The 27,360-nt window shown below is 39.7% G+C and overlaps 1 protein-coding gene and 1 non-coding gene across 2 annotated transcripts in view; one reads left to right on the top strand and one right to left on the bottom strand.

Moving 5' to 3' along the window:
* LOC126244272 (cilia- and flagella-associated protein 57-like) overlaps window positions 1-27,360 on the bottom strand; it is a 296,500-nt gene continuing 269,140 nt past the window's right edge. Inside the window, exons 19-20 of the mRNA XM_049948227.1 lie at window positions 20,275-20,621; window positions 1-108 (exon numbers count right to left, since the gene is read on the bottom strand). Of these exons, the coding sequence (XP_049804184.1) occupies window positions 20,487-20,621 (135 nt within the window). The 3' untranslated portion in view covers window positions 1-108; window positions 20,275-20,486. The remainder of the gene's footprint in view (window positions 109-20,274; window positions 20,622-27,360) is intronic.
* Window positions 26,676-26,750, top strand: Trnal-caa (transfer RNA leucine (anticodon CAA)). The gene has a single exon. It is a non-coding gene; the product is annotated as a tRNA-Leu (tRNA).

Below are 27,360 nucleotides of genomic sequence, written 5' to 3'. Positions count from 1 at the left end.
CCTTGTTGGCATTAATAGTTTCTCTTGTGCATTCTCATTTTTTTTATTTATCACTCTGATAAGTCGTTGGATCTCTTCATTCAGCAATCTTATAGTTGTCTCATTTTCCTGTAGAAAAAAACAGGTATTTTTATGATTCAGTGTAACCATTTTTAAAACAGAATTTGAACAAAAATCTTATACTTCATAATATTTTGTCATCTCCTGTTCTTTCAATAGTTTGCTTGATTTTTAACAAAATGACGTTGAATGAGTTAGTTGACAGGCTATATATGCATAAGTTGTTTGTGTTTATGGCTCCATAATAGTCATCTACTACAGGTTACTAAGTAGCTCAGTAACTTAAATTTAATAAGTATTACCTTAGTAATCTTTAACATTACTCATTTTCCTAGTAACGTATTTATATATACCAAGAAAAATAAACATCTTTGTTTTGTGTTCCACACATGAGAATTGCAATTGATAGTTTGAATCAGAAGATGCAAGCGTGTGAATATCATTAATTTATATCATCCCCGAAGATATGCTGTAATGCAACAGTATTGCATGAGATGTGATTTCTTATGTTTTCTTGGTAGAAGTCTAAGATGGTATATTTATAGCTGTCCAGCTGATTTGATGATTCATTTTTATGCTTAATACTTTAATGACTCACCTTATAGTGATCATCAAGTACAACAACTGATACTTTAAAAAGCCCTCACAGCCCAGACCATGTCAGCAGCGAGTGCAACGAAGACTGTCACTTGAAGCATGGAAAGAATGCAACTAGATGAGGCAACAAAATACTGCACGTGAAAGTCATACTGTGTCCCGGGCTACATGTCCAAATGGCAAAAAAGCATTTACTTCGTAATTTACTCATAATGACCATCCACTTATATGGCAAGGAAAAGTGGTATTTTACACTACTGGTAATTAATAACAACTTTAGTCTCACTGTAAACTGAGGAGCGAGCAGTGCTCATGTTGGGAGAAATGACCACTCTCAGAAGAGTGCAACTGTCATAAAGGAACACTAAGACTCAGTTTCTATTTAACAGTGTACTGTAGCATGCAGTAATTAACATTTTGTTCATATCCATTTCTTGCATTAGTTACTAATTTATGATTTCTGTTTTGTGTCCATGCATTTTGTGGAAAACAAATACTCAGCAAGTGTCTTGCAAGTGGGCTGGTATAACCTTGTGAATCAGACTCTTAAGTGCTCCTAGTGATGTAGGTCAGAGAGTGAGTGGGAACTTGCCTTCTTACTCTTCAGTTTGCTAATAGACAACAGAGGTGATTTTTTTCTCTGCCTCATGTGACCTCAAAGTTTTTCCAGTAATTCAACATATTTTTACTGATTTGGTTCTGATGGCATCTCTGTTAAATTGTATGGGAGACTTTGTGACAAGTGTTCTCATGATATAGTGCACCAGATGACGCTGATTGCAGCAAATTAAATTGTAAGTTAGGAGAATTCTGCAGGCATTAATGAGTGGGAAAGTATTCCAGACAAGAATAGGTTGATTTGTGTATAAAGCATCACAGCTCAAAGGAGAAAATCATTTGTTATTATGGATAAATGTGTCACTGATGTCCAGGTCAGAGCACCAAAGAGTTGTAACAATACTTCTTTGCTTTTTCTGTGTGTGCGTGCTTGCGCATGGAGGTGAAGAACTATTTAGAAGTCACTTTGTTGATTGTACTTGTGGATGATATGTTCATTAGCTGAACTTTTAAATCTCATAACAACTAACAGTTTTCTGATCTTACTGGAATATTGTACTACACTCCTGGAAATGGAAAAAAGAACACATTGACACTGGTGTGTCAGACCCACCATACTTGCTCCGGACACTGCGAGAGGGCTGTACAAGCAATGATCACACGCACGGCACAGCGGACACACCAGGAACCGCGGTGTTGGCCGTCGAATGGCGCTAGCTGCGCAGCATTTGTGCACTGCCACCGTCAGTGTCAGCCGGTTTGCCGTGGCATACGGAGCTCCATCGCAGTCTTTAACACTGGTAGCATGCCGCGACAGCGTGGACGTGAACCGTATGTGCAGTTGACGGACTTTGAGCGAGGGCGTATAGTGGGCATGCGGGAGGCCGGGTGGACGTACCGCCGAATTGCTCAACACGTGGGGCGTGAGGTCTCCACAGTACATCGATGTTGTCGCCAGTGGTCGGCGGAAGGTGCACGTGCCCGTCGACCTGGGACCGGACCGCAGCGACGCACGGATGCACGCCAAGACCGTAGGATCCTACGCAGTGCCGTAGGGGACCGCACCGCCACTTCCCAGCAAATTAGGGACACTGTTGCTCCTGGGGTATCGGCGAGGACCATTCGCAACCGTCTCCATGAAGCTGGGCTACGGTCCCGCACACCGTTAGGCCGTCTTCCGCTCACGCCCCAACATCGTGCAGCCCGCCTCCAGTGGTGTCGTGACAGGCGTGAATGGAGGGACGAATGGAGACGTGTCGTCTTCAGCGATGAGAGTCGCTTCTGCCTTGGTGCCAATGATGGTCGTATGCGTGTTTGGCGCCGTGCAGGTGAGCGCCACAATCAGGACTGCATACGACCGAGGCACACAGGGCCAACACCCGGCATCATGGTGTGGGGAGCGATCTCCTACACTGGCCGTACACCACTGGTGATCGTCGAGGGGACACTGAATAGTGCACGGTACATCCAAACCGTCATCGAACCCATCGTTCTACCATTCCTAGACCGGCAAGGGAACGTGCTGTTCCAACAGGACAATGCACGTCCGCATGTATCCCGTGCCACCCAACGTGCTCTAGAAGGTGTAAGTCAACTACCCTGGCCAGCAGGATCTCCGGATCTGTCCCCCATTTGAGCATGTTTGGGACTGGATGAAGCGTCGTCTCACGCGGTCTGCACGTCCAGCACGAACGCTGGTCCAACTGAGGCGCCAGGTGGAAATGGCATGGCAAGCCGTTCCACAGGACTACATCCAGCATCTCTACGATCGTCTCCATGGGAGAATAGCAGCCTGCATTGCTGCGAAAGGTCGATATACACTGTACTAGTGCCGACATTGTGCATGCTCTGTTGCCTGTGTCTATGTGCCTGTGGTTCTGTCAGTGTGATCATGTGATGTATCTGACCCCAGGAATGTGTCAATAAAGTTTCCCCTTCCTGGGACAATGAATTCACGGTGTTCTTATTTCAATTTCCAGGAGTGTAATATCAATACAGTCATTGCCCCCCCCCCCTCCCCCACCCACCCACCCTATGAATGATGGACCTTGCTGTTGGTGGGGAGGCTTGCGTGCCTCCGCGATACAGATGGCCGTACCGTAGGTGCAACCACAACAGAGGGGTATCTGTTGAGAGGCCAGTCAAACGTGTGGTTCCTGAAGAGGGGCAGCAGCCTTTACTGTAGTTGCAGGGGCAACGGTCTGGATGATTGACTGATCTGGCCTTGTAACACTAACCAAAATGGCCTTGCTGTGCTGGTACTGCAAATGGCTGAAGGCAAGGGGAAACTACACCCATAATTTTTCCCGAAGGCATGTTGCTTTATTGTATGGTTAAATGATGATGGCGTCCTCTTGGGTAAAATATTCTGGAGGCAAAATAGTCCCCCATTCAGATCTCCTGGCGGGGACTACTCAGGAGGACATTGTTATCAGGAGAAAGAAAACTGGCCTTCTACGGATTGGAGTGTGGAATGTCAGATCCTTTAATCGGGCAGGTAGGTTAGAAAATTTAAAAAGGGAAATGGATAGGTTAAAGTTAGATATAGTGGGATTTAGTGAAATTTGGTGGCAGGAGGAACAAGACTTTTGGTCAGGTGAATACAGGGTTATAAATACAAAATCAAATAGGGGTAATGCAGGAGTAGGTTTAATAATGAACAAAAAAATAGGAGTGCGGGTAAGCTACTACAAACAGCATAGTGAACGCATTATTGTGACCAAGATAGACACGAAGCCCATGCCTACTACAGTAGTACAAGTTTATATGCCAACTAGCTCTGCAGATGATGAAGAAATTGATGAAATGTATGATGAGATAAAAGAAATTGTTCAGGTAGTGAAGGGAGACGAAAATTTAATAGTCATGGGTGACTGGAATTCGAGAGTAGGAAAAGGGAGAGATGGAAACATAGTAGGTGAATATGGATTGGGGGTAAGAAATGAGAGAGGAAGCCGCCTGGTAGAATTTTGCACAGAGCATAACTTAATCATAGCTAACACTTGGTTCAAGAATCATAAAAGAAGGTTGTATACATGGAAGAATCCTGGAGATACTAGAAGGTTACAGATAGATTATATAATGGTGAGAGAGAGATTTAGGAACCATGTTTTAAATTGTAAGACATTTCCAGGTGCAGATGTGGACTCTGACCACAATCTATTGGTTATGAACTGTAGATTAAAACTGAAGAAACTACAAAAAGGTGGGAATTTAAGGAGATGGGACCTGGATAAACTGAAAGAACCAGAGGTTGTAGAGAGTTTCAGGGAGAGCATAAAGGGAACAATTGACAGGAATGGGGGAAAGAAATACAGTAGAAGAGGAATGGGTAGCTTTGAGGGATGAAGTAGTGAAGGCAGCAGAGGAACAAATAGGTAAAAAGATGAGGGCTAGTAGAAATATTTGGGTAACAGAAGAAATATTGAATTTAATTGATGAAAGGAGAAAATATAAAAATGCAGTAAATGAAGCAGGCAAAAAGGAATACAAACGTCTCAAAAATGAGATCGACAGGAAGTGCAAAATGGCTAAGCAGGGATGGCTAGAGGACAAATGTAAGGATGTAGAGGCTTATCTCACAAGGGGCAAGATAGATACTGCCTAGAGGAAAATTAAAGAGACCTTTGGAGAAAAGAGAGCCACTTGTATGAATATCAAGAGCTCAGCTGGAAACCCAGTTCTAAGCAAAGAAGGGAAAGCAGAAAGGTGGAAGGAGTATATAGAGTGTCTATACAAGGGCAATGTACTTGAGGACAATATTATGGAAATGGAAGAGGATGTAGATGAAGATGAAATGGGAGATACGATACTGTGTGAAGAGTTTGACAGAGCTCTGAAAGTCGAGACAAGGCCCCGTGAGCAGACGACATTCCATTAGAACTACTGATGGCCTTGGGAGAGCTAGTCCTGACAAAACTCTACCATCTTGTGAGCAAGATGTATGAGACAGGCGAAATTAGACTTCAAGAAGAATATAATAATTCCAATCCTAAAAAAGCAGGTGTTGACAGATGTGAAAATTACCGAATTATCAGTTTAATAAGTCACAGCTGCAAAATACTATGGATTCCGTAGAAATGTTGGAACACGTGAGGCAATACTGACCCTAGGACATATCTTAGAAGAAAGATTAAGGAAAGGCAAACCTATATTTCTAGCATTTGTAGACTTTGAGAAAGCTTTTGACAATGTTTACTGGAATACTCTCTTTCAAATTCTAAAGGTGGCAGGGCTAAAATACAGGGAGCAAAAGGCTATTTACGATTTGTACAGAAAGCAGATGGCAGTTATAAGAGTCAAGGGGCATGAAAGGGAAGCAGTGGTTGGGAAGGGAGTGAGACAGGGTTGTAGCCTATCCCCAATGTTATTCAATGTTGTAGCCTCTCACCGATGTTATCACACTAGCAGAGCAACTTTGAGGGAATGCTGCTGCTCATACGACCACTGCAGCACAATTTAAACCTACACTCACCCGCTACATTGTTACAGTCTTCTTTCTGAGAACAATAAAAAGGTCTTGTCACTAGCAGTTTTACAGAGCACTGAAAGACCTAAGTTCAAAAGAAAGAAGGAAAGGTAACTGGATTAGATAGCATTCCTTCAGAATTATTAAGATCTGTGGGAGAACATAACCATGAGAAAACTATACTGCATGGTAGGTGAAATATCCTCAGACTTGAAAAAGAATGTAATAATACCTACTCCAAAGAAGGCAGATTCTAACACATGAGAATATTACTGAACCACCACTTTAATAAGTTATGGTTGCAAAGTGATACACTGACACTGATTATTTACAGACTAATCAGAAGACTGGTAGAAGCAGATCAGGGAAGATCTGTTTGAATTCTGGAGAACTGTACAAAATTATGAGGCAATGCTGATCATATGACTCATCTTAGAAGATAGACTCCAGAAAGGCAAACCTATGTTGATAGCTTGAGGGACATCACTGTTCCGCATAGGCTGTTTTTATTTTGGAAATAAACATTTTATTTCATGCTTTTGCTAGGAGCTGATTTAATCCCCTGTGGCATTTCCAAGCTTTCTCTGTTCATTGTGTCACATGAAAATCTGCAGTCTCACAATATCTTACCTTCCACACATCTGTGTGGAGGAAGCTCCAGCTAATGGTCTTCTTAATAAAAGTTTCTTATAATCATGGTGTTAATGGGCACAACTATCACAGACCGAATTCTGTGTGCAAAAGAGAAAAATGCAACCCTTATGCGTACACCACATTAAAGTGCGTAAGTTTCACGCTATGGAGTTTTATTTGAAATGTGAAACTAATGTATTTTAATGTGGTGTATGTTGACACAGTGACAACACCCACATAAGAGTAGCAATTTTCTCATTTTGCAAACAGAACGCACATCTGGGACAATTGTAGTCATTACCACCATAGTTATAAGAAACATTTGTTATATGTAAATTAAAGTGGGAAAACTGCTGTCACCTGCAACAGGACATTAAGCGGAATCAGCAGCGATGAGGAAAAATGTGTACCAGACTGGAACTCAAACCTGGAATCTCCTGCTTACTTGGCAGGTGCAGTAGCAACTGTTCCATCTGGGACACAGCATTATCGTAACTGCACAGACTATCTTAGCACGCCTCACGACCAACCCACACTCCCATAGAAACCAACCTATCTGCAGTCGTGTCCACTATACTCCTGTTTGCTACTCCCCAGAGATTCCCACAGGAGATCGAATGTACTTGTGCATTCGCACTTGAAGAATGGTGATCCATGCCCAGGTAGGCTTCTCAATTATATGAATGCACTGTTTCTCTCCTAAAGAACAGACACCATCCTGAATCTGCAGCTGCGAACCATTATGTTATTGTTGTTGTGGTCTTCAGTCCTGAGACTGGTTTGATGCAGCTCTCCATGCTACTCTATCCTGTGCAAGCTTCTTCATCTCCCAGTACCTACTGCAGCCTACATCCTTCTGAATCTGCTTAGTGTATTCATCTCTTGGTCTCCCTCTACAATTTTTACCCTCCATGCTGCCCTCTAATACTAAATTGGTAAATTGGTGATCCCTTGATGCCGCAACACATGTCCTACCAACCGATCCCTTCTTCTAGTCAAGTTGTGCCACAAACTTCTCTTCTCCCCAATTCTATTCAGTACCTCCTCATTAGTTATGTGATCTACCCATCTAATCTTCAGCATTCTTCTGTAGCAGCACATTTCGAAAGCTTCTATTCTCTTCTTGTCTAAGCTATTTATCGTCCATGTTTCACTTCCATACATGTCTACACTCCATACAAATACTTTCAGAAGCGACTTCCTGACATTTAAATCTATACTTAATGTTAACAAATTTTTCTTCTTCAGAAACGCTTTCCTTGCCATTGCCAGTCTACATTTTATATCCTCTCTAATTCGACCATCATCAGTTATTTTGCTCCCCAAATAGCAAAACTCCTTTACTACTTTAAGTGTCTCATTTCGTAATCTAATTCCTTCAGCATCACCCGACTTAATTCGACTACATCCCATTATCCTCGTTTTGCTTTTGTTGATGTTCATCTTATATCCTCCTTTCAAGACACCATCCATTCCGTTCAACTGCTCTTCCAAGTCCTTTGCTGTCTCTGACAGAATTACAATGTCATTGGCGAACTTCAAAGTTTTTATTTCTTCTCCATGGATTTTAATACCTACTCCGAACTTTTCTTTTGTTTCCTTTATTGCTTGCTCAATATACAGAGTGAATAAAATCGGGGAAAGGTTACAACCCTGTCTCACTCTCTTCCCAACCACTGCTTCCCTTTCATGCCCCTTGACTCTTATAACTGCCATCTGGTTTCTGTACAAATTGTAAATAGCCTTTCTCTCTCTGAAAGAGAGTATTACAATCAACATTGTCAAAAGCTTTCTCTAAGTCTACAAATGCTAGAAATGTAGGTTTGCCTTTCCTTAATCTTTCTTCTAAGATAAGTCGTAAGGTCAGTATTGCCTCACATGTTCCAGTATTTCTACGGAATCCAAACTGATCTTCCCCGAGGTCGGCTTCTACTAGTTTTTCCATTCGTCTGTAAAGAATTTGCGTTAGTATTTTGCAGCTGTGACTTATTAAACTGATAGTTCGGTAATTTTCACATCTGTCAACACCCGCTTTCTTTGGGATTGTGATTATTATATTCTTCTTGAAGTCTGAGGGTATTTCGCCTATCTCGTACATCTTGCTCACCAGATGGTAGAGTTTTGTCAGGACTGGCTCTCCCAAGGCTGTCAGTAGTTCTAATGGAATCTTGTCTACTCCGGGGGGCCTTGTTTCGATTCAGGTCTTTCAGTGCTCTGTCAAACTCTTCACACAGTATCGTATCTCCCATTTCGTCTTCATCTACATCCTCTTCCATTTCCATAATATTGTCCTCAAGTACGTCACCCTTATATAGACCCTCTATATACTCTTTCCACCTTTCTGCTTTCCCTTCTTTGCTTAGAACTGGGTTTCCATCAAAGCTCTTGATATTCATGCAAGTGGTTCTCCTTTCTCCAAAGGTCTCTTTAATTTTCCTGTAGGCAGTATCTATCTTACCCCTAGTGAGATAAGCCTCTACATCCTTAATTTGTCCTCTAGCCATCCCTCCTTAGCCATTTTGCACTTCCTGTCGATCTCATTTTTCAGACATTTGTATTCCTTTTTGCCTGCTTCATTTACTGTATTTTTATATTTTCTCCTTTCATCAATTAAATTCAGTATCTCTTCTGTTACCCAAGGATTTCTACTAGCCCTCGTCGTTTTACCTATTTGATCCTCTGCTGCCTTCACTATTTCATCCCTCAAATCTACCCATTCTTCTTCTACTGTATTTCTTTCCCCCATTCCTGTCAGTTGTTCCCTTATGCTCTCCCTGAAATTCTGTACAACCTCTGGTTCTTTCAGTTTATCCAGGTCCCATCTCCTTAAATTCCCACCTTGTTGCAGTTTCTCCAGTTTTAATCTACCGCGAACCATTATATGTAAATTAAAAGGGGGGGGGGGGGGGGGGCGGCTCACTGCTGTCAGCTGCAATGGGACATTAAGCTGAATCAGCCACAAGGAGCAAAAATATGTACCAGACTGAGATTTGAACCCAAGATCTCCTGGTTACTAGGCAGGTGCGGTAACCACTGTACCATCCAGGGCACAGGATTATCACAACTGCATGGACCATCTTGGCATGCCACACAGCTTATCCACATGCCCACCAACCGTTACCTATCTCCAGTCCCTATCCACTATACTCCTGTTTGATACTCAGAGATTCCTACAGCAGGTCTGATGTATTCGTGCATTTGCACTTGAAGAAAGGGGCTCCATTGCTCAGCTACACTTATCATTTATATGGATGCATGGTGTCTGTCCAAAAGAACAGACTCCACAAAGAACCTGCAGCTGCAAACCGTTACATGTAAATTAAATGGGGATCATTGGTGTCTGCCTAGTAAGCAGGAGATCCCGGATTCAAATCTCGGTCCGGTACACATTTTCGCTCATTGCAGCTGACAGCAGTGATCCCCATTTAATTTACATATAATGGTTCGCAACTGCAGATTCTGCATGGTGTGTGTTCTTTCGGACAGACACTGCACATTCTTATAATTGATAATTGTAACTAGGCAGTTGATCCCCCTTCTTCAAGTGCAAATGCACAAATACGTCCGACCTCCTGGGGGAATCTCTGAGTAATGAACAGGAGTGTAGTGGACAGGGACTGTGGATAGGTGGCACTCGGTGGGTGTGCGTATCAGCCGAGAGGCGTACCGAGATGCAGTTGCGATAAAGCTGTGTCCTGGATGGCACAGTGTTTACCGCATCTGCCTAGTAACCAGGAGATTCTGGGTTTGAATCCCAGTCTGGTACACATTTTTGCCCATCACAACTGATTCCGCTTAATGTCCTGTTGCAGCTGGCAGCAGTGATCCTCCTGTAATTTACATATAACGGTTCCCAGCTGAAGATTCTGTGTGGTGTCTGTTCTTTCAGACAGACACTGCACATTCACATAATAAATATTTGTTAGATGGAGCTTCCTCCACAAAAATGTGGAGAACATAAGATATTAATAAAGTGTTTCCTTCAAAAATAAAAACAGCCTAGCAGAACGACAATGACTTCCTCAAGCAATTTGTAGTGTCTGTGGACCCACGTGTACAAAAAGTTACTGATATGTTAATAGCATAATAACAATGTGGACTGGAACAAACAGTTTGAAATTCTGAAGGTAAAAGGGACCATTGGAAAAACGCTCCCATCGGAGCACAAAAAAAGTGAATATGCTCTTGGTTAAAAGACGCTGACTGAAAAGTGGTTTACCAGCTGCCTCATTCTATCTTTTTCAGCACCTTTGAAAATGTTGCCAAAAATTTTTGCATGCGAACTTATTCGTGCTCTTTTAAACATGCAGCTCACCTCTCACTCCCACAAGACCACCTAACTGTAACTCACTCCCACCCACTAACCCTTCGCTGTAAGTTGCTCATACCCATCCAGTCCCACTTGCCCATTTTCACTCATTCATTCAGCCCAACTCATTAACAGTATCTCTTTTTGTTTCTCTAACTATGTTCCACTGCCACTGTGCCCCTCTCTTTCTCTCACACTTTGCTCTTTCCATACCACAACCACCGTCTACCATCTTCTGGTATTTATCACTTTTATATTTCTTTTGCCACTGCCACTATTGCCTCCTCTCCCAGCATAAAAAAGTGCAAATACATTTGAATGCCAAAATTTTTGGAAAAAATTTTAAAGGTGCCAAGGAACGTAGAATAGGGCAGCTGGTACCCCAGTTTTCAGTCAGTCTTTTTAAACAGGAGCATATTCACCTTTTTTGTTCTTCAAAGGACCATTTTTCTGTTGATTCCCTTCTTTTCCCTGCTACAGAATGGCTTATCACTCATATGAAAACAACATTATGGATCAGTAAAATTTTTATGAGTTACTTATGTGAAATTGAAATAATGCCAAACTAATTTTACACCTCAGACCAGATGTTGCGCACAAAAATTTTACATGTGCTTCAGTACTACAACATGGGGTTTCCAGAACCCTTCTGATCTTAATGGAGACACTTTACAGCAAATTTCTCCAGCCTACATCACTTTATAAACTACATTTTCACCTCACACCAGATTTTAAGGTCGTATTTTATCTGTACAAGTAAGGTAACCTTGAACCTCTATATCTCAGAAATGGATAAAAATATCAAGAAAATTTTCAGGCTATTCAAAACATATTGCAAAAATTACATTCATTTGCTATGCATAGCCATCTGAGACTTTGCAACTAATTTCTGGTAGCCAAAAACCAAGTTTTCAAGTTATTTCTCAATAACGAATGAAGATTTTTGAAAACACAGAGGTGGAACTTCTAGATAAATGCCTAGAGAATATAACACAAATATTTGAGCAATTTGCTGTAGTTATTTATTATTTAGATTTCATCTGAAGCTTTTTTGGGATTTTCTAAGGAAATATCCACAAACTAATTGTGCCTCCATAAGCCCCTTAAGTCACACCATAGACTACATTAAATACAAAAAGGACCAAATGATTTTCTCAGTTTGCCTCTGCAGGATTAAGTCTGTAATATTCATACTTTGACCCTGTACTGTAGTATAGTGACACTAAGAGGATACTTCTGTTGGGTATACAAATTATCCCTAGCCCAAGGGCTATCCAAAACACTTAAACACCATCTTTCGATCTCCAATAGAACCAAGGTATGAGTCCCATAGGATAAAATTGGATACCTCAGAATGGTGTTTTATTATAGAATGGTAAAATTATTAAGATTAGGATAAGAATCCCGTTTTTATGTGCAGCATTCGGTAACATATTTAGAGTGAAAGGTTATCTGTATCTTGTGCAGAAACAAAATTGCACTTATAAGTGTCAAAGGACATGAAAGGTAAGCAGTAATTGTGAGGGGCATGAAACAGGATGCTAGCATAAAAGGAGACAGGATATAAAATGCAGACTGGAAATAGCAAGAAAAGCATATCTGAAAAAGATAAATTTTTTAAGATTGAATATTAATTTAACTGTTAAGAAGTCTTTTTCTGAATGTATTTGTCTGGAATATAGTATTGAATTGGAGTGAAATATGGATGGTATATAGTTCAGACAAGAACAGAATATAGCCTTTCAGATGTGGTATTACAGAAGAATGCTGAGGATTGATTGGGTAGATAAAATGAATAATGAAGTGAATTAAAAAAGAAACTAATGCCACAAGTTAACTAAAGGCAGGAATTGGGTGATAGGATGCATCATGTACTTCAGCACTTGAGGGATGTGTGGTAAAAACTGTACAGGGAGACACTACGCAGGTTCAAATGGCTGTAGGTTGCAGTAATTATGCAGACATGAAGAGGCATGCAGCAGACTACTACTTTGGTTGTGTCACAAGATGTCCACTGTCAGAGGAGCAAGGTGCACAGTAAGAAGTAAGTGCACTGTGTGCATGTGCGACACGTGTAGCAGTTTCATAGTGGCAATATTTATAGCTCGGCCTGTAACACTGGAACTACCTGAGGTGCCTACAAGCTGCTGCAACTTCTCTTCATGTATGGATAGTAGAATGGAAAGCTACATCAAACCAGTCTTCAGATTGAAGATCATAACAACAGTCACAATTGCCTTTCCCAGTCCATTACAAACCATAAATATGACATGGAGTCAAATATTTTTTGATATTTCAAAAGAGAATCCAAAGGTAAGTCATGGGTGATAGAGCATTACAGGCTGTGTGTTTGTAATTAGTGTGACAGTCAAACCATCAGGCTGAAATAAATAGGCAATAAATGCAAGTGAGGAAGTACCATGATATGATTGTCTGGACACCCACCTCATTCAGTATTTCCTTCATCAAGAGTTCATTAAAAGAAGGGGATGAAGTAATTTAACTGAAAGTAAATAAGCGGGCTCTGACTGGGAAGCTTCAAATGATACTTTCTGAGCCGCACACAGGTTTTGCTGTGTATCTTGCTTGATAATCAACCCAGGATGAAGGATATCAATGAAAATCACTAGGCATAGTTCCTCTAGTAATCAGAGTGAAAGTTCCGTTATGCAACAGGGTGTACCGATAAGAAAATTCTTTGTTTAATTATTTGTATTTTGTGTTACCAGTCAGTACGGAGCTCCACACCAGCAGAAGACACCATTGGACATCAATTTCTGACCAATCACGGCACCCCTCCCTCCAAATGCCCCAATAACCATACCAGCAGCAAACGATAAACAAAAAATCATATGTTAATTTACTTAAGGCATTTTATTTTTAGGTAACAATTTTCTGCATGTACAAATGTCTGGAAAGGAGCACAGCATGCTCGAAATGTGTTGCTATATGTTTAATTAAACATGAAACACATAAATGTGGTACAAAAAAGTAAATATTCCGTGCAGTCATGGTTCCCAAACATACACAGTATGGCCACAAGTAAGTAGGAAATTTCTTGATAGGTTAAAACTGTGCACTGGACCTGAACTTGGAATTGATTTACCGTGTACCAGATTTGTTCATTAGAACATTTCCTGCAAGAGACAAGGATGCGGGTGCAAGCCCCATCTGGCACAGGCATTCAGCCCATCAGAAAGTTTCATAAAAGCACACACAATGCTTCAGAAAGAAAGATTCATTCTGCATTGTTATCATTTGGATATTAAAATGCCACTACTTTTCTCAGCAGTGGGTTAGATTTATCATGCAAGAAACATTTACAGCAAACCTCCTACAGTAATTCACCAGGCCCAGGAATTCGTTGATGGTGGACAGTGTTGGAATTTTAAGAGTGTTTCTAAGAGCTGCCATACTCATCTTTTTTTTATGTCTCTCTGATGTCCAGTTGTGGATACAGGTTTGTGAATATCTGTTGCCTCAAAACCCGTAAAACCACACCAGTAACTATATGTTTTAGACTTAATTTTAGTATCCATGGTCAAAGTTCTTCCAAGTAATATAGGGATAATATTTGGGCAAGGAGAAAATTTCTTGCTTAGCACAGAGATGGCACTGAATTCATGAAATATTGCAACTGTTATCTTGGCATATTATGCATGATAAATAACTGCAGCAAATTGCTGATATTCCCTAGAAGATAAGATGGGTAGACAGAATAATGATTCAAATGGATGTACCTTGTGGTAGTTATGCATGCAGGCAACATAATTCTGAAACACCACATTTAAAATGCCCTTTTCTCTTCTTGTCTGAATGTTTATGATCTACACCTATATCCATACTCTGCAGACCACTGTGAAGTGCATGGTCAAAGGTACTTCCAATTGTACCAGTTATTAGGGCTTCTTCCCGTTTCTTTCACATATTGAGTGTGGGAAAATTACTGTTTAAATGCCTCTGTCTGCACTGTATTAAGCTAATCTTTCCTCACGATCCAACAGGAAAATTATGTAGGTTGTAGTACTATTTTGCTAGCTTCATCATTTAAAGTCAGTTCTTGAAACTAAGTAAGCAAGCTTTCTCAAGGATAGTTTGCATAAATCTTCAAGTGTCTGCTTATTCAATTCTTCAGCATGTCTGTGATACTCACTCACAGACACCTGATGTTTTTTCTACATCTATCAGTGACTCTCTAGATATGGTGTGTTTTCCCCACCAATAAATCCTGAATCTGGTCACAAATTTCACTTTGTACCCCATACAATCATATTTATGATAATAAGAATAAGTGTGGTACTAAGTCAAATGCTTTTCAGAAGTCAAGAAATACAGCACTTCCTGACTGCCTTGATCCAAAGTTTTCCTGCAGGGTCAGTAACGTCATGTGAGAAAAGTGAAAGCCAGGTTCACATGATCGATGTTTTCAGAGTCATGTAGGTTGCATGTATGAGGTCATTCTGTTCAAGCTACTTCATTATGTTTGGTCTGAGAATATGTTCTAAGACTGTACAACAAATAACGTTCAGGATATTGGACTGTAGTTTTGTGGATCACTTTTGCTGTCCTTCTTATAGACAGGTATGACCTGTACTTTCTCCCAGCTACTGACCATAGTGTTTTGTTCAATGGATCTACAGTAATAATGGTTAAAGGAGTGGCTAACTCAGCCACAAACTCGATATAAAATCTAAGAGGGGTTTCACCATTCCCTGGAACTTTATTCAATTTTAGTGATTTCAGCAGTTTCTCAACACCACCAACATTAAAAGCTATATCTGTCATACTTGCAGTTGTGGAAGAATTAAACTGAGGTAATACCACTGGAATTTCATTTGTGAAGGAACATTTGCAGACTGGACTTAGCATTTCTGTTTTTTCTTTGTTACCTTTACTTTCAGTACCTGTCTTATGCATTACTGTCTGGATACTTAACTTTGGTACCTGTAACACCCCTTATATATGACCAGAATTTCTGAGGGTTTTGTGAAAGATACTTCAACAATATTATGTTGCTTTAGGCGTTGAAGGCTTCATGAATTGCATTCTTGACAGTCAAACACGTGTCATTCAGCATCTCATTATTTATTTCTCTATGCTTTGTTTTAGATCTATTATGTACTGCTCAGTAGTATGCAGTAGTCTTTGGTCTTCAGGAGTTTCTTTATGTGGCTGTATACTATGGAGGATCCATCCCATCATCACTACTCTACTACGTACAAATCTATCAAGTGCATGTGTAATGCAAGGGGTACCAAATTTGTTATAAAAGTCAGTAAATTACTAAACAGACAGTATTTTTCAGTACAGGTATTTTGTTCATTCCAAGCAAGTGTCGATTTGTGACATCATCATCCAGAGACGAGTTGACTGTAATCTGAATCCATTTTAGCAAACTAATAATTTCTCTCAGGCAATAAAATTTTATTGATTATGAAATACAAGTTCTTGAAGTTTATTCAGAAAATCGGAAATGTTTAATTAGTAATTACTTGCCATAATTTATTTGTTTAATATAAGGGTATTTTGAATTTTGTATGCATAAAAAAATTGTGAATTTATGTGCGGCTTTCACTCTGAGATGAGTTATCACTTAGAGTGCTAAAAGTGTGCATGTACAGTTCGCTGACCTATGTGGTGAACTTTTTTGTGATCTTGACCCGAATGGAGAGTAAATCCAGTTTCATTTAAACTTTGCATGAGATAGATATATCACGTTATTACAAAAGAGTCGTTTACTCCATTACGGAAAACTGAAACCAGCGCTCGATTTCAAATACGTTACACACCAGTGCATGATTGAGCTAGCCAGTAAATCAAATACAATAGTTGAAAATGCATTTGGACTTAATCCATGAAGTTGGAAATTAATTTTGAGACAAGTGCTGATTTTGACCAAAAAAAAACCCACAACCGTAAGTTTATTCAAAATATCAGGGTCCAGTTTTAACTGAGACACATATCACCTTGTTGATTACATTGCCTAGCAACACTGTAAAGCAGCTTAATTAATTCATTAGAACAATTGCGACGTAGCAAGGCCCATTACACACACAAAAGTTAGACAAAGTTTGCTGACTGCATGAGAGTGTTATTCTTTCCATAAATCCAATAAACCAGCAGTTTAAAAAGTTAAATTATTAACTGTTGTGTAACTTCATTGATTGTCCTACACCACTATAAAACTTAATGTATCATGTCTCTTCACAAGAGATCTCAAGAAGCCGGGATAAACAAGAAGAAGAAGAAGAAGAAGAAGACCAAAGAAGAGGCATCAGTATATTTGGCGCTACAACTTGGGGTTTGAAAAGGATATACTAACAACTTCAGGCCCAAGGCACGAACTTCGACCCATTGGAAAGGATAAGTACTCACAGCTAACGTGAGATACTCACAGGTATGAGTAGGATAGAAATAGTATAAAAGAACAGTTCTACGCTTGGTGAAAGTATATTTTGAGTTGATATTGATATATTAACTGTGTATAAAAATATCAAGAAAAATATATACCCGAGCAAGGAGAGCGCGAGATAATGCAACCCAGAGTTTGGAAGTGACAGGTGAGGGGAGTGAAAGTGGATATAATACTCATGAGGAGGGAACTAGAGATCCACTTATGGACCAGCAATCGCACAATTTGAGTGAAGAAAATCGTGGTGAAAGAGTCCCAAATGCAATATGTGTAAGACAGCAATTAGATAATTTGAGTGATAGTAATATCACTGATGTGGAGGTGACAGTAGAAGCAGACCCAAGTACAAGTAGAAATAGTAATATACAGGAGTCTATAAATACTAAAGTTACACAGGAAAGTGTGAATCTTACATCAAATGTTACGGAGGTTAAAGATGATATTATTATTAAATTCATGGCGAGTATGCAACGTTTAAATGATAAGTTTGATACTAAATTTGATTCCCAAACTGAAAAATTCGACACTCAAATGGGTTTACTCAATGAAAAATTTGACGAGTTTGAGTCACTTAAAAATGATAATAGACAATTAAATGAGAAATTCGATAACTTAAAAATAAGAGTGGAAAGAACAGTTAAATTCCAAATTTAGTGAATTACAAATAAAACTTTCCATGGATATGACTAATCTACACACCGAATTTATGGGTAAAATTAATGAGATGGAGAATAAATGTGAAACTATTTCAAAGGGGCATAGTGATTTGTCAGATACAATCTGTAACTCCCCCCCCATGAACCATGGACCTTGCCGTTGGTGGGGAGGCTTGCGTGCCTGAGCGATACAGATAGCCGTACCGTAGGTACAACCACAATGGAGGGGTATCTGTTGAGAGACCAGACAAACGTGTGGTTCCTGAAGAGGGGCAGCAGCCTTTTCAGTAGCTGCAAGGGCAACAGTCCGGATGATTGACTGATCTGGCCTTGTAACAATAACCAAAACGGCCTTGCTGTGCTGGTACTGCGAACGGCTGAAAGCAAGGGGAAACTACGGCCGTAATTTTTCCCGAGGGCATGCAGCTTTACTGTATGATTAAATGATGATGGCGTCCTCTTGGGTAAAATATTTCGGAGGTAAAATAGTCCCCCATTCGGATCTCCGGGCGGGGACTACTCAAGAGGATGTCGTTATCAGGAGAAAGAAAACTGGCGTTCTACGGATCGGAGCGTGGAATGTAAGGTCCCTTAATCGGGCAGGTAGGTTAGAAAATTTGAAAAGGGAAATGGATAGGTTAAAGTAAGATATAGTGGGAATTAGTGAAGTTCGGTGGCAGGAGGAACAAGACTTCTGGTCAGGTGACTACAGGGTTATAAACACAAAATCAATTAGGGGTAATGCAGGAGTAGGTTTAATAATGAATAAAAAAATAGGAGTGTGGGTTAGCTACTACAAACAGCATAGTGAACGCATTATTGTGGCCAAGATAGACACAAAGCCCATGCCTACTACAGTAGTACAAGTTTATATGCCAACTAGCTCTGCAGATGATGAAGAAATTGATTAAATGTATGACGAGATAAAAGAAATTATTCAGGTAGTGAAGGGAGACGAAAATTTAATAGTCATGGGTGACTGGAATTCGTCAGTAGGAAAAGGGAGAGAAGGAAACATAGTAGGTGAATATGGATTGGGGGGAAGAAATGAAAGAGGAAGCCACCTTGTAGAATTTTGCACAGAGCATAACTTAATCATAGCTAACACTTGGTTCAAGAATCATAAAAGAAGGTTGTATACATGTCATAAGCAATGGGATGCATGAAAAACTGCTGCATCATGCCTGACATTTAAATTTACTACTTCTCTGCTGCTAACTCTGTTAGCATTAAATTTTGCATACAGTCTCCAAATATGCTGCTAAATGCACCTACAAAATTATATTGTGGTACTACACATAGTTCAAGAGATATGACATAATAAACACTGAGATGCATGAAAAAATGACACATCTAGCATGAAGTTTCAATACATTTATTCTTTACTACTAAGATACTCTTACAGTCGAATCAAATTAAAGGAAATTCCTGAATCCTGGCTGCACTTTTGACAGCTTTCCACTATGAAGCTCAAACAGCTTAGGCGAAAACAATAGCCATCTATAGAGCTATGAAGAGACATTGCCATAGGGATATTTACAAAACCATGATGCAGACATTCAAAGCAGCTGCATCCAGTGTACATTTATTTTTTTGTTATTATTTTGAATAGAAAATTGGCAAAAGGAATACCCAGGCAATGCTGTGTCTGTCAGCTAGTATTCAATATTAGGCAAGGAAAATTAGCCCAAAAACAAAAGCTACACTGGCCAATAAATATGCACATCACCACCACCACCACCACCACCACCACCACCACTTACTGAACATCATCAGGCCATTTAGGCTCATTGCTTAAGATAAAAATACACAAGTACATAAAACATAATAAAATGATCAACAAATTCAGGCTGCGAAGCACTGATGCACTCCTCCATTGTCTGTGTACTTGCCCATGTCTCACAACCATACAATATAACTGGTTGCACTACAGATATGTACACCTGTATCTTGCTTTCCTCTGATAGAATGTGTGACATGTATAGGTGATTTAAGCTGTAGTACACCCATTTTGCATTTATTATTCTTCGTCAACTGTCTTTCTCTATCTCACTTTTATTCAACAATACTGACCATAGGATCTTGAATGTTTCAGCTCTCAAAATTGTGACCATCTATAATGGTGGTGCCCATATAATTTTGTTGACAAGAGACTACCAAATACTTTCTTTCCTCAGCATTGATCAGTAATCCTAGTTTGCATACTACTAGCATAAATCGACATGTTATCTCCTCTCACCTAATTCACAGTTTTGCCCACAATTACCACATCATCTGCAAATGCAAGGATCATCACACTTACAACCCTCTCCATCACCCTATTATGGCCAACTGCACTTCTCACCTTGTCCAATGCAGTGTTGAACAGAACTGGAAACAGAGGATTGCACTGTCTCAACCCATTCTTAACTGTGAAGAGTGTCAACAACTGATTTGCAAAGCATACCATATTTTATGGACTATAAGACACTACGAACTATAAGATGCGCCTTAATTTTTAAGCAATTCTCCAAAAAAATAACATTATTATTATATATCAGAGCCAGTCTAAAAAAAACTTCATTTATAAAACCAAATTGACCTTTAAAATCCTTGAAGATTACCATCTGAACTTCCTTCTTCTTCATCCTCTTCACTGTCATTGTTGTCCTATTCATATAAAAGATGGTCTTCACTGCCATCGAGAGCATTACTTACACCACAATTCTTGAAAGACTTAACAAGAATGTCTTCTCTCACTCTAGGCCATGACTGTTTTATCCACTTACACACTTGTGTGATTGTAGGTCATTTTCATGCTCCCTTTGATGTGAATTCATGTCGGGTTTCATCCATCATCCATTTGTTCCTTTGCTCTCTCATATACACTTTAAATGGTTTATTTATTGAGTGAGACATCAAGAGGTTGCAGTTTTGACGTACGTCCTCCTGGAATAAAAGCAAGCTCTGTATTTCCTTCTCTCAATGTCTCTTTCACAGAATTTTTCAAATGCCTACTGATGTAGCACAAGAAGAGAACTCTTCTTCAATAAAGCACCTTTCCTTTTCTTCCACAGTCTGTTAATCCATAATTTCTTACCAGCCTCATCTATCCAACACTTGTCATGTATGTGAACGACAATGCCTGGTGGTATTCTAGAAGATTTTGGCATTGTTTTACACTTGAAAATTATCATTGTATGAAGTTTAGTACTGTCAGCACAACATGAAAGGACAACAGTGTAGTGTGTTTTTTCAATTCTACTTGTTTTTATAGCTACGGTTTTAGCAACTTTCATGGCAAACAGTTCTGTTACTCGACAAATTAAGTGTTAGGGGAGTTTTGTCCATATTCGCTATTTGGCTTAGTTCCACACTGGTTTTCTTTCAGTGTTGAATAATAAAGCAATGGGAAGATAATATTTTCTCTTCATACTCTTGTGTCATTTGGTTTTGGTTTTGGTTTTGGTTTGCATGCTAAGTCCAGAACACTTTGTAAACCTGCAGCACCAACCAATTTGGCTTAGTTCCACACTGGTTTTCTTTCAGTGATGAATAATAAGGCAATGGGAAGATAATATTTTCTCTTCATACTCTTGTGTCATTTTGTTTTGGTTTTGGTTTGCGTGCTAAGTCCAGGACACTTCGTAAACCTGCAGCACCAACCAACTGTTCCCTTAAAGTCTGATAAATTCCACATTACCATTAGCTTATGAGCATGCATTTGAATCAGTTTTGTGTTAATTCAATGCCATTTTGATAGTGTCCTTGAATCCATTTCAATAAGTTGTCTCCTAGTTTTGGCCATTTTCCATCCAGTCCTTTATTTGCACATTTAGTCATCCTCATTTTTTCCAGTTCTTCTTTACTAGCCCGCCAGTCATGAATGGTTTTTTCTGTTGGTGGAGAAGTGAAATGCCACTCAGCTGTTCTGTTTCCATGTTCTTCTGCATATGCTATTACTTTCAATTCGTAGCCTGGATCATATGAATACCTTTTTTTTCCATTACACAATTAACTATTATCAAAAATATTGTACTGTTACCAATAACATAAATCACTTTCAGTTCAAGTTCACTGGCACTGTAGGCTCCAAAGAAACATCATAGGCTAGACAGTGTTCTGGGTTTGTGATGACGGGATGTGAGGAAGACAGTGTTAGCAAGCTCGTAAATTGCCCCCAATCATGTTTGTCGCATTGGTGCATTGCAGCTGCCAGTTGATTCTAGTGTTGCCAGCCAGAGATGGATTTCCTGTGGCTACAAATATATGGCCATTTTTGTGACTGGAGGGAATTTTAAATCAAACACTGAAAGTTTTTTTATTAATTTTGACTATAAGTTGCAGATGAATTTTTGAGGCAATTTTTTGAAGAAAAAATTGCAGCGTATGGTCCATAAAATATGGTACTTGGTATCTTGATCCATTTTAATGGTCTGCAATTAGCGTAATGCCCTTCATTGGTATGCTGAACTCCTGCATTATCTGTCTCGGCATTGGCCAATTAATACTGCTGTATGCCTGCCAGAAGTCAATGAATATAAGGTGTTGGTCTTTAGCAAAATCATTAAACATATCCATTCTTTGTCTCAATGTGAAGATATGGTAAGTGTTTTAGATTGGCGTAAACTTTAATCACACCCCCAGCAGCGAGATCCTTTGGTAATTATCCACTTTCATGACATTGCCCTTTTTAAAAATTGGGCATACAATTGCCTTTTTGTATTCTGTGTGGATCCCTTAACTGACCATACTTTTGCCATAAGCTGTCTCAGACCCACTATCGACACTTTTCCTTATACCAGAACAAATCCGCATTGATGTCATTCCCACCTGGAGCCTTATTGTTTTTAAGGGTGTCCAGTATGCACATAAATATGCACAAGCTGAAAATAATTTTACTTGACGTTTAAAATCCCAAATAAGAGTTAAATGAGTTTGCAATGGTTTCTGGCTTTCGCTAAACTTTTGAGGGCGGAAAACCAACGAACTTTCTGGACTTTTTTCATTTTTTCACTTTTAACTCGCTAACAATATATGCTAAAGAAAATTTCCAAAACAACAAAATGGAAGAGCACAACATTTTGCATAGAATGATCCACTTAAGAGTTAAAATTGGTTCAACCATTCAGCCATAATCGATTAACAATGATTGGCAATCGTTACAAGCTTGGCAGAAAAGGGATTTATACTCATATTCGAACACCTGTAACTGAAAAAAGGCTACTTCAAATGGAAAGGGTCATGTGTGAAAATTGTAGAGAGTTAAATTCTATTTTAAAGAGCTCCTAAATTTTAAAACACACTCACTCCTTTGCAAAGATACAAATAAAAATGTGAAAGTATTTGTACTGCTAAATTCCTGCTAAGAATTTAAGTCAAATTACTTTTGAAACCCAGATCAGCCACATTTGTCCACATATTCAGATTAAGGAGAATTAGGAGAATTAGGTGGCTACCCACCTTGGCAGTAAGCTCTATTTACTAATTTAATTATTCAAGTAGGTAATTTGTAGTGTTATGTGTTAATCATTTGTGTTTATGGTAATCATACAAGGAGTATCTAACAAAAGTGAAAAAAGCTTGGAAAATATTCAAGGGAAAAACTTTAAGGAAGTGCAGTTCCTTAGAAAGAACCATGATGCGTAGAGTCAAGATTATTGGCAAACCAGTCTCTGTCAGTCCTGATATAATTTTCCATCGATTACCTTTCCACATCAAGTCACCACAACAACTTAAGCTTTGAGTTAGCTCCATATCCTTTAACTCTTCTTGATGACAATGGATTAATACACAAGACAAAAAAATCATGTCTCTTTAAACTGCTCAATCCAGTCATTGTTAAAATCACAAGCAAAACAGACTGTGTCCTAGACAGTGGGTTCCCTTTCCACCCTGTTGGGTTCCGTACTGATGAAGCGCTTTCCTCCATCTGCAAATGGAGTGCATGAACTTTGAGTCAAACTGCAGCATAATGTTTGATGGATACGCTGAGGAGGGAGCTGAAAAAAAGCATAAAATCTGCTAAACATGCCTGAAGAGCATATTTATATCATCCACTTCCATTTAATTTGATGAGGCAATGTCACCACCTATGTCAAAAGAATATTTCTTACTAAACAGACTTAATAATAAACATCTTATCCTAATGATGACAACAAAATTATATGGTGAAGGGAAATAGGTCAACCAGGCCATTGAGGACACAGACCCCACAATTGTTGGCACAGCCATTGATAAGACGAGACAGGGAGCCAATGTCTTTATTATCAGAGAAGATATTGATTTGTTGGTCCTGTTTACCAGCCACATAGCCGAGACTAATGAGCACAAAGAACCTGTCACAAATATCTTCCTTATGAAACCTGGCAAAGACAACCAAGGCACATTCATTTACAACCCCATTCATTTACAACCCCAACAGTTCTACAACCTCCAAAGAAGCCAGAAAACACATATCATTTCTTCGTGCATTCTGCAGCTGTGACACCACTTCTACATTTTTTCCACAGAGTAAAATCAAATTTATAAACAATGTTTCAAAAGAACATGAACCTCCGACATGTTGCCTCAGACTTCTCCCAATGCTACTCCTGATAAGGTCGCTGAAGCAGGAGTGAAAATCACTGTGTGTATCTGCACGGGTGACAGCTACAGACCTTTGAATGAAATTCATCTGCAACTGTTCCAGAGAGGTTTATTGAAAAATAATAACTTCAGTTTGGTTCACAGTGAAGCTACCACTTGCCAGCAACTCGCTCAGGGTCTACTTGCATGTTCAGATTGTGAGGAACAATCAGATGGATCCACTAAAATGGGGATGGAAGACCACAAAAAATGGTCTGATTCTCATTGCAACCAGCACCCCAGGAACTGCTCAACACAATGTGTTGCAAGTGCAAGATGGGATTTAAAGCAGCTTGTTCCTGCAGAAAAGCATCTATAAAGTGCTTGGCTTCATGCAGTGCTTGCAAGGTGCTTTCACACCTTAACACCCTAAAAGAAGAGGACATATTCCTCTATTCAACACAAATCATTAATGAAATCGACATCATCGAGTAGGAATTGATTTACATCCCATGGCACAAACTGACAAATAATTGGCGATGACGTTTCCTGGGACCATCTTCCCCGAAATGCAGAAAAACATGAAAAAAAAAATTGTGTGTGAATGTAAACACAGACAATGTTTGAAAAAAATTAATCACTCATCATCCATCAAATTTAGGCCAGCAGCCATGCAAATGCTACTTTCTCAACTGATATTTCAACCACATATCGTCCGACCACCCTCAGAGTGACCTTGATGATATCATCTTTCATCAGTGTGACTGAAGAAGCTGTCCATCACTATCACAGGATTCAGTTGAAGAAATGAGATGTGTAATCTGCCGAGCAAATACAAAACATTGTTCACAAAGAAGTAATATTTCTAAGGAAGAGACATTGGTGACGCGGAAGTTACATGGGAATACTGATACAGTCATCCTGCATGTTGATAAAGGTAACTATCATCATATTACATCAGAAGCTTATAAGGAAAAGATACATGGTCTACTAAGTTCTGATGCATACAGGAAGATTAACACAGAACCTACCAACAATGTGACAGTATGGACTGCTACTATAATGAACACTTCATCACTACCAAACTAAGTTATAAGAGGTTTAAAAGTGCAAGATGTGGTACCACCAAGATTTTATGGGCTTCCTAAAGTTCAGAAGATGGATAAAGATAAGTGACTAGAGGATTTGTGTACACAGCCAACAATGAGCACTACTGGTCACCATTTTATCTTTCTACCAAATATTTACCTCCATTATTGAAGCCGTCAGTAGGCAAATGTAGTCACCACATTCATAATTCTATGGATTCCTTCAGTGACTTAGCAGCTTCAGGCTAAGATATGTTGGTATCATTATATACCCATGTAGTTTTAAAGGATTCTTTATTATTACCCAACATTTTGATGAAAACATCATGGCCTTATTTGAGCATGTACTCCTGTCATCTCATTTTCAGTTTCATGGTGATTTTTATGGGCAGATTAATGGAGCTGCTGTGGGAAGCCCCCTCTCTCCTCTGGCAGCTAATGTATTTATGTAAGACTTTGATGACTAGGAAATGGACTCACCAAGTTATAAACCAATGGTCTTCCCCGTCTCGGTCGAACACACAGTTTTAATCTGCCAGGAAGTTTCATATCAGCACACACACCACTACAGAGTGAAAATCTCATTCTGGAAACATCCCCCAGGCTGTGGCTATGCCATGTCTTCGCAATATCCTTTCTTTCAGGAGTGCTAGTTCTGCAAGGTTCGCAGGAGAGCTTCTGTAAAGTTTGGAAGGTAGGAGACAAGGTACTGGCAGAAGTAAAGCTGTGAGTACCGGGCGTGAGTCGTGCTTCGGTAGCTCAGTTGGTAGAGCACTTGCCCGCGAAAGGCAAAGGTCCTGAGTTCGAGTCTCGGTCGGGCACACAGTTTTAATCTGCCAGGAAGTTTCATATCAGCGCACACACCGCTGCAGAGTGAAAATCTCATTCTGGAAACATCCCCCAGGCTGTGGCTATGCCATGTCTTCGCAATATCCTTTCTTTCAGGAGTGCTAGTTATGCAAGGTTCGCAGGAGAGCTTCTGTAAAGTTTGGAAGGTAGGAGACGAGGTACTGGCAGAAGTAAAGCTGTGAGTACCGGGCGTGAGTCGTGCTTCGGTAGCTCAGTTGGTAGAGCACTTGCCTGCGAAAGGCAAAGGTCCCGAGTTCGAGTCTCGGTCGGGCACACAGTTTTAATCTGCCAGGAAGTTTCATATCAGCGCACACTCCGCTGCAGAGTGAAAATCTCATTCTGGGAACATCCCCCAGGCTGTGGCTAGGCCATGTCTTCGCAATATCCTTTCTTTCAGGAGTGCTAGTTCTGCAAGGTTCGCAGGAGAGCCTCTGTAAAGTTTGGAAGGTAGGAGATGAGGTACTGGCAGAAGTAAAGCTGAGAGTACAGGCGTGAGTCGTGCTTCGGTAGCTCAGTTGGTAGAGCACTTGCCCGCAAAAGGCAAAGGTCCCGAGTTCGAGTCTCGGTCGGGCACACAGTTTTAATCTGCCAGGAAGTTTCATATCAGCGCACACTCTGCTGCAGAGTGAAAATCTCATTCTGGGAACAAATGAAAATATTAAAAAACATGAGCATAACTCATTTTTCTGCTGAGTTGTTAAAAACTGCACATTTCGATGACTGACTGTGACTAGACAGTTGAACTGATTTTAACTTTTAAGTAGGTCATTCTACACAAAATTTTATGCTCTTTCATTTTGGTGTTCTTGATATGTATGTTTCCACATTATAAGCGAAAAACTGGAAAAGAAATTTTAAAAAATTCATGGTATTTCAGCCTTCAAAAGTTTAGCACAAACCAGAAACCATCGCAAATTTGTTTGGGATGCCTAAAACTGATTTAAATTATTTCCTGCTTATGTACTTTTATTGGCCACCAAAAGTCTAATTTGCCTACACTACATGTAGTGCAGTAAACTTGTTTAACCAAAAGCTATATAATTAGAAAATGCCAGAATAATAGTTACAGCTTTCCGAAATGGAAGCTTTAATGTGTATGGAAATTCACAAGGTCTGCTAAGAACTTTCTAGAAAGTACAATTTTCTAATTGGAATAATTCCTCACCAATTAAACTGGAATCTTA

This window comes from Schistocerca nitens, chromosome 1, assembly GCF_023898315.1.
Source record: "Schistocerca nitens isolate TAMUIC-IGC-003100 chromosome 1, iqSchNite1.1, whole genome shotgun sequence".
Taxonomy (NCBI): domain Eukaryota; kingdom Metazoa; phylum Arthropoda; class Insecta; order Orthoptera; family Acrididae; genus Schistocerca; species Schistocerca nitens.
The sequence above is the reverse complement of the archived record's forward strand: the minus strand, read 5'-3'. Positions and strand labels throughout refer to the sequence as shown.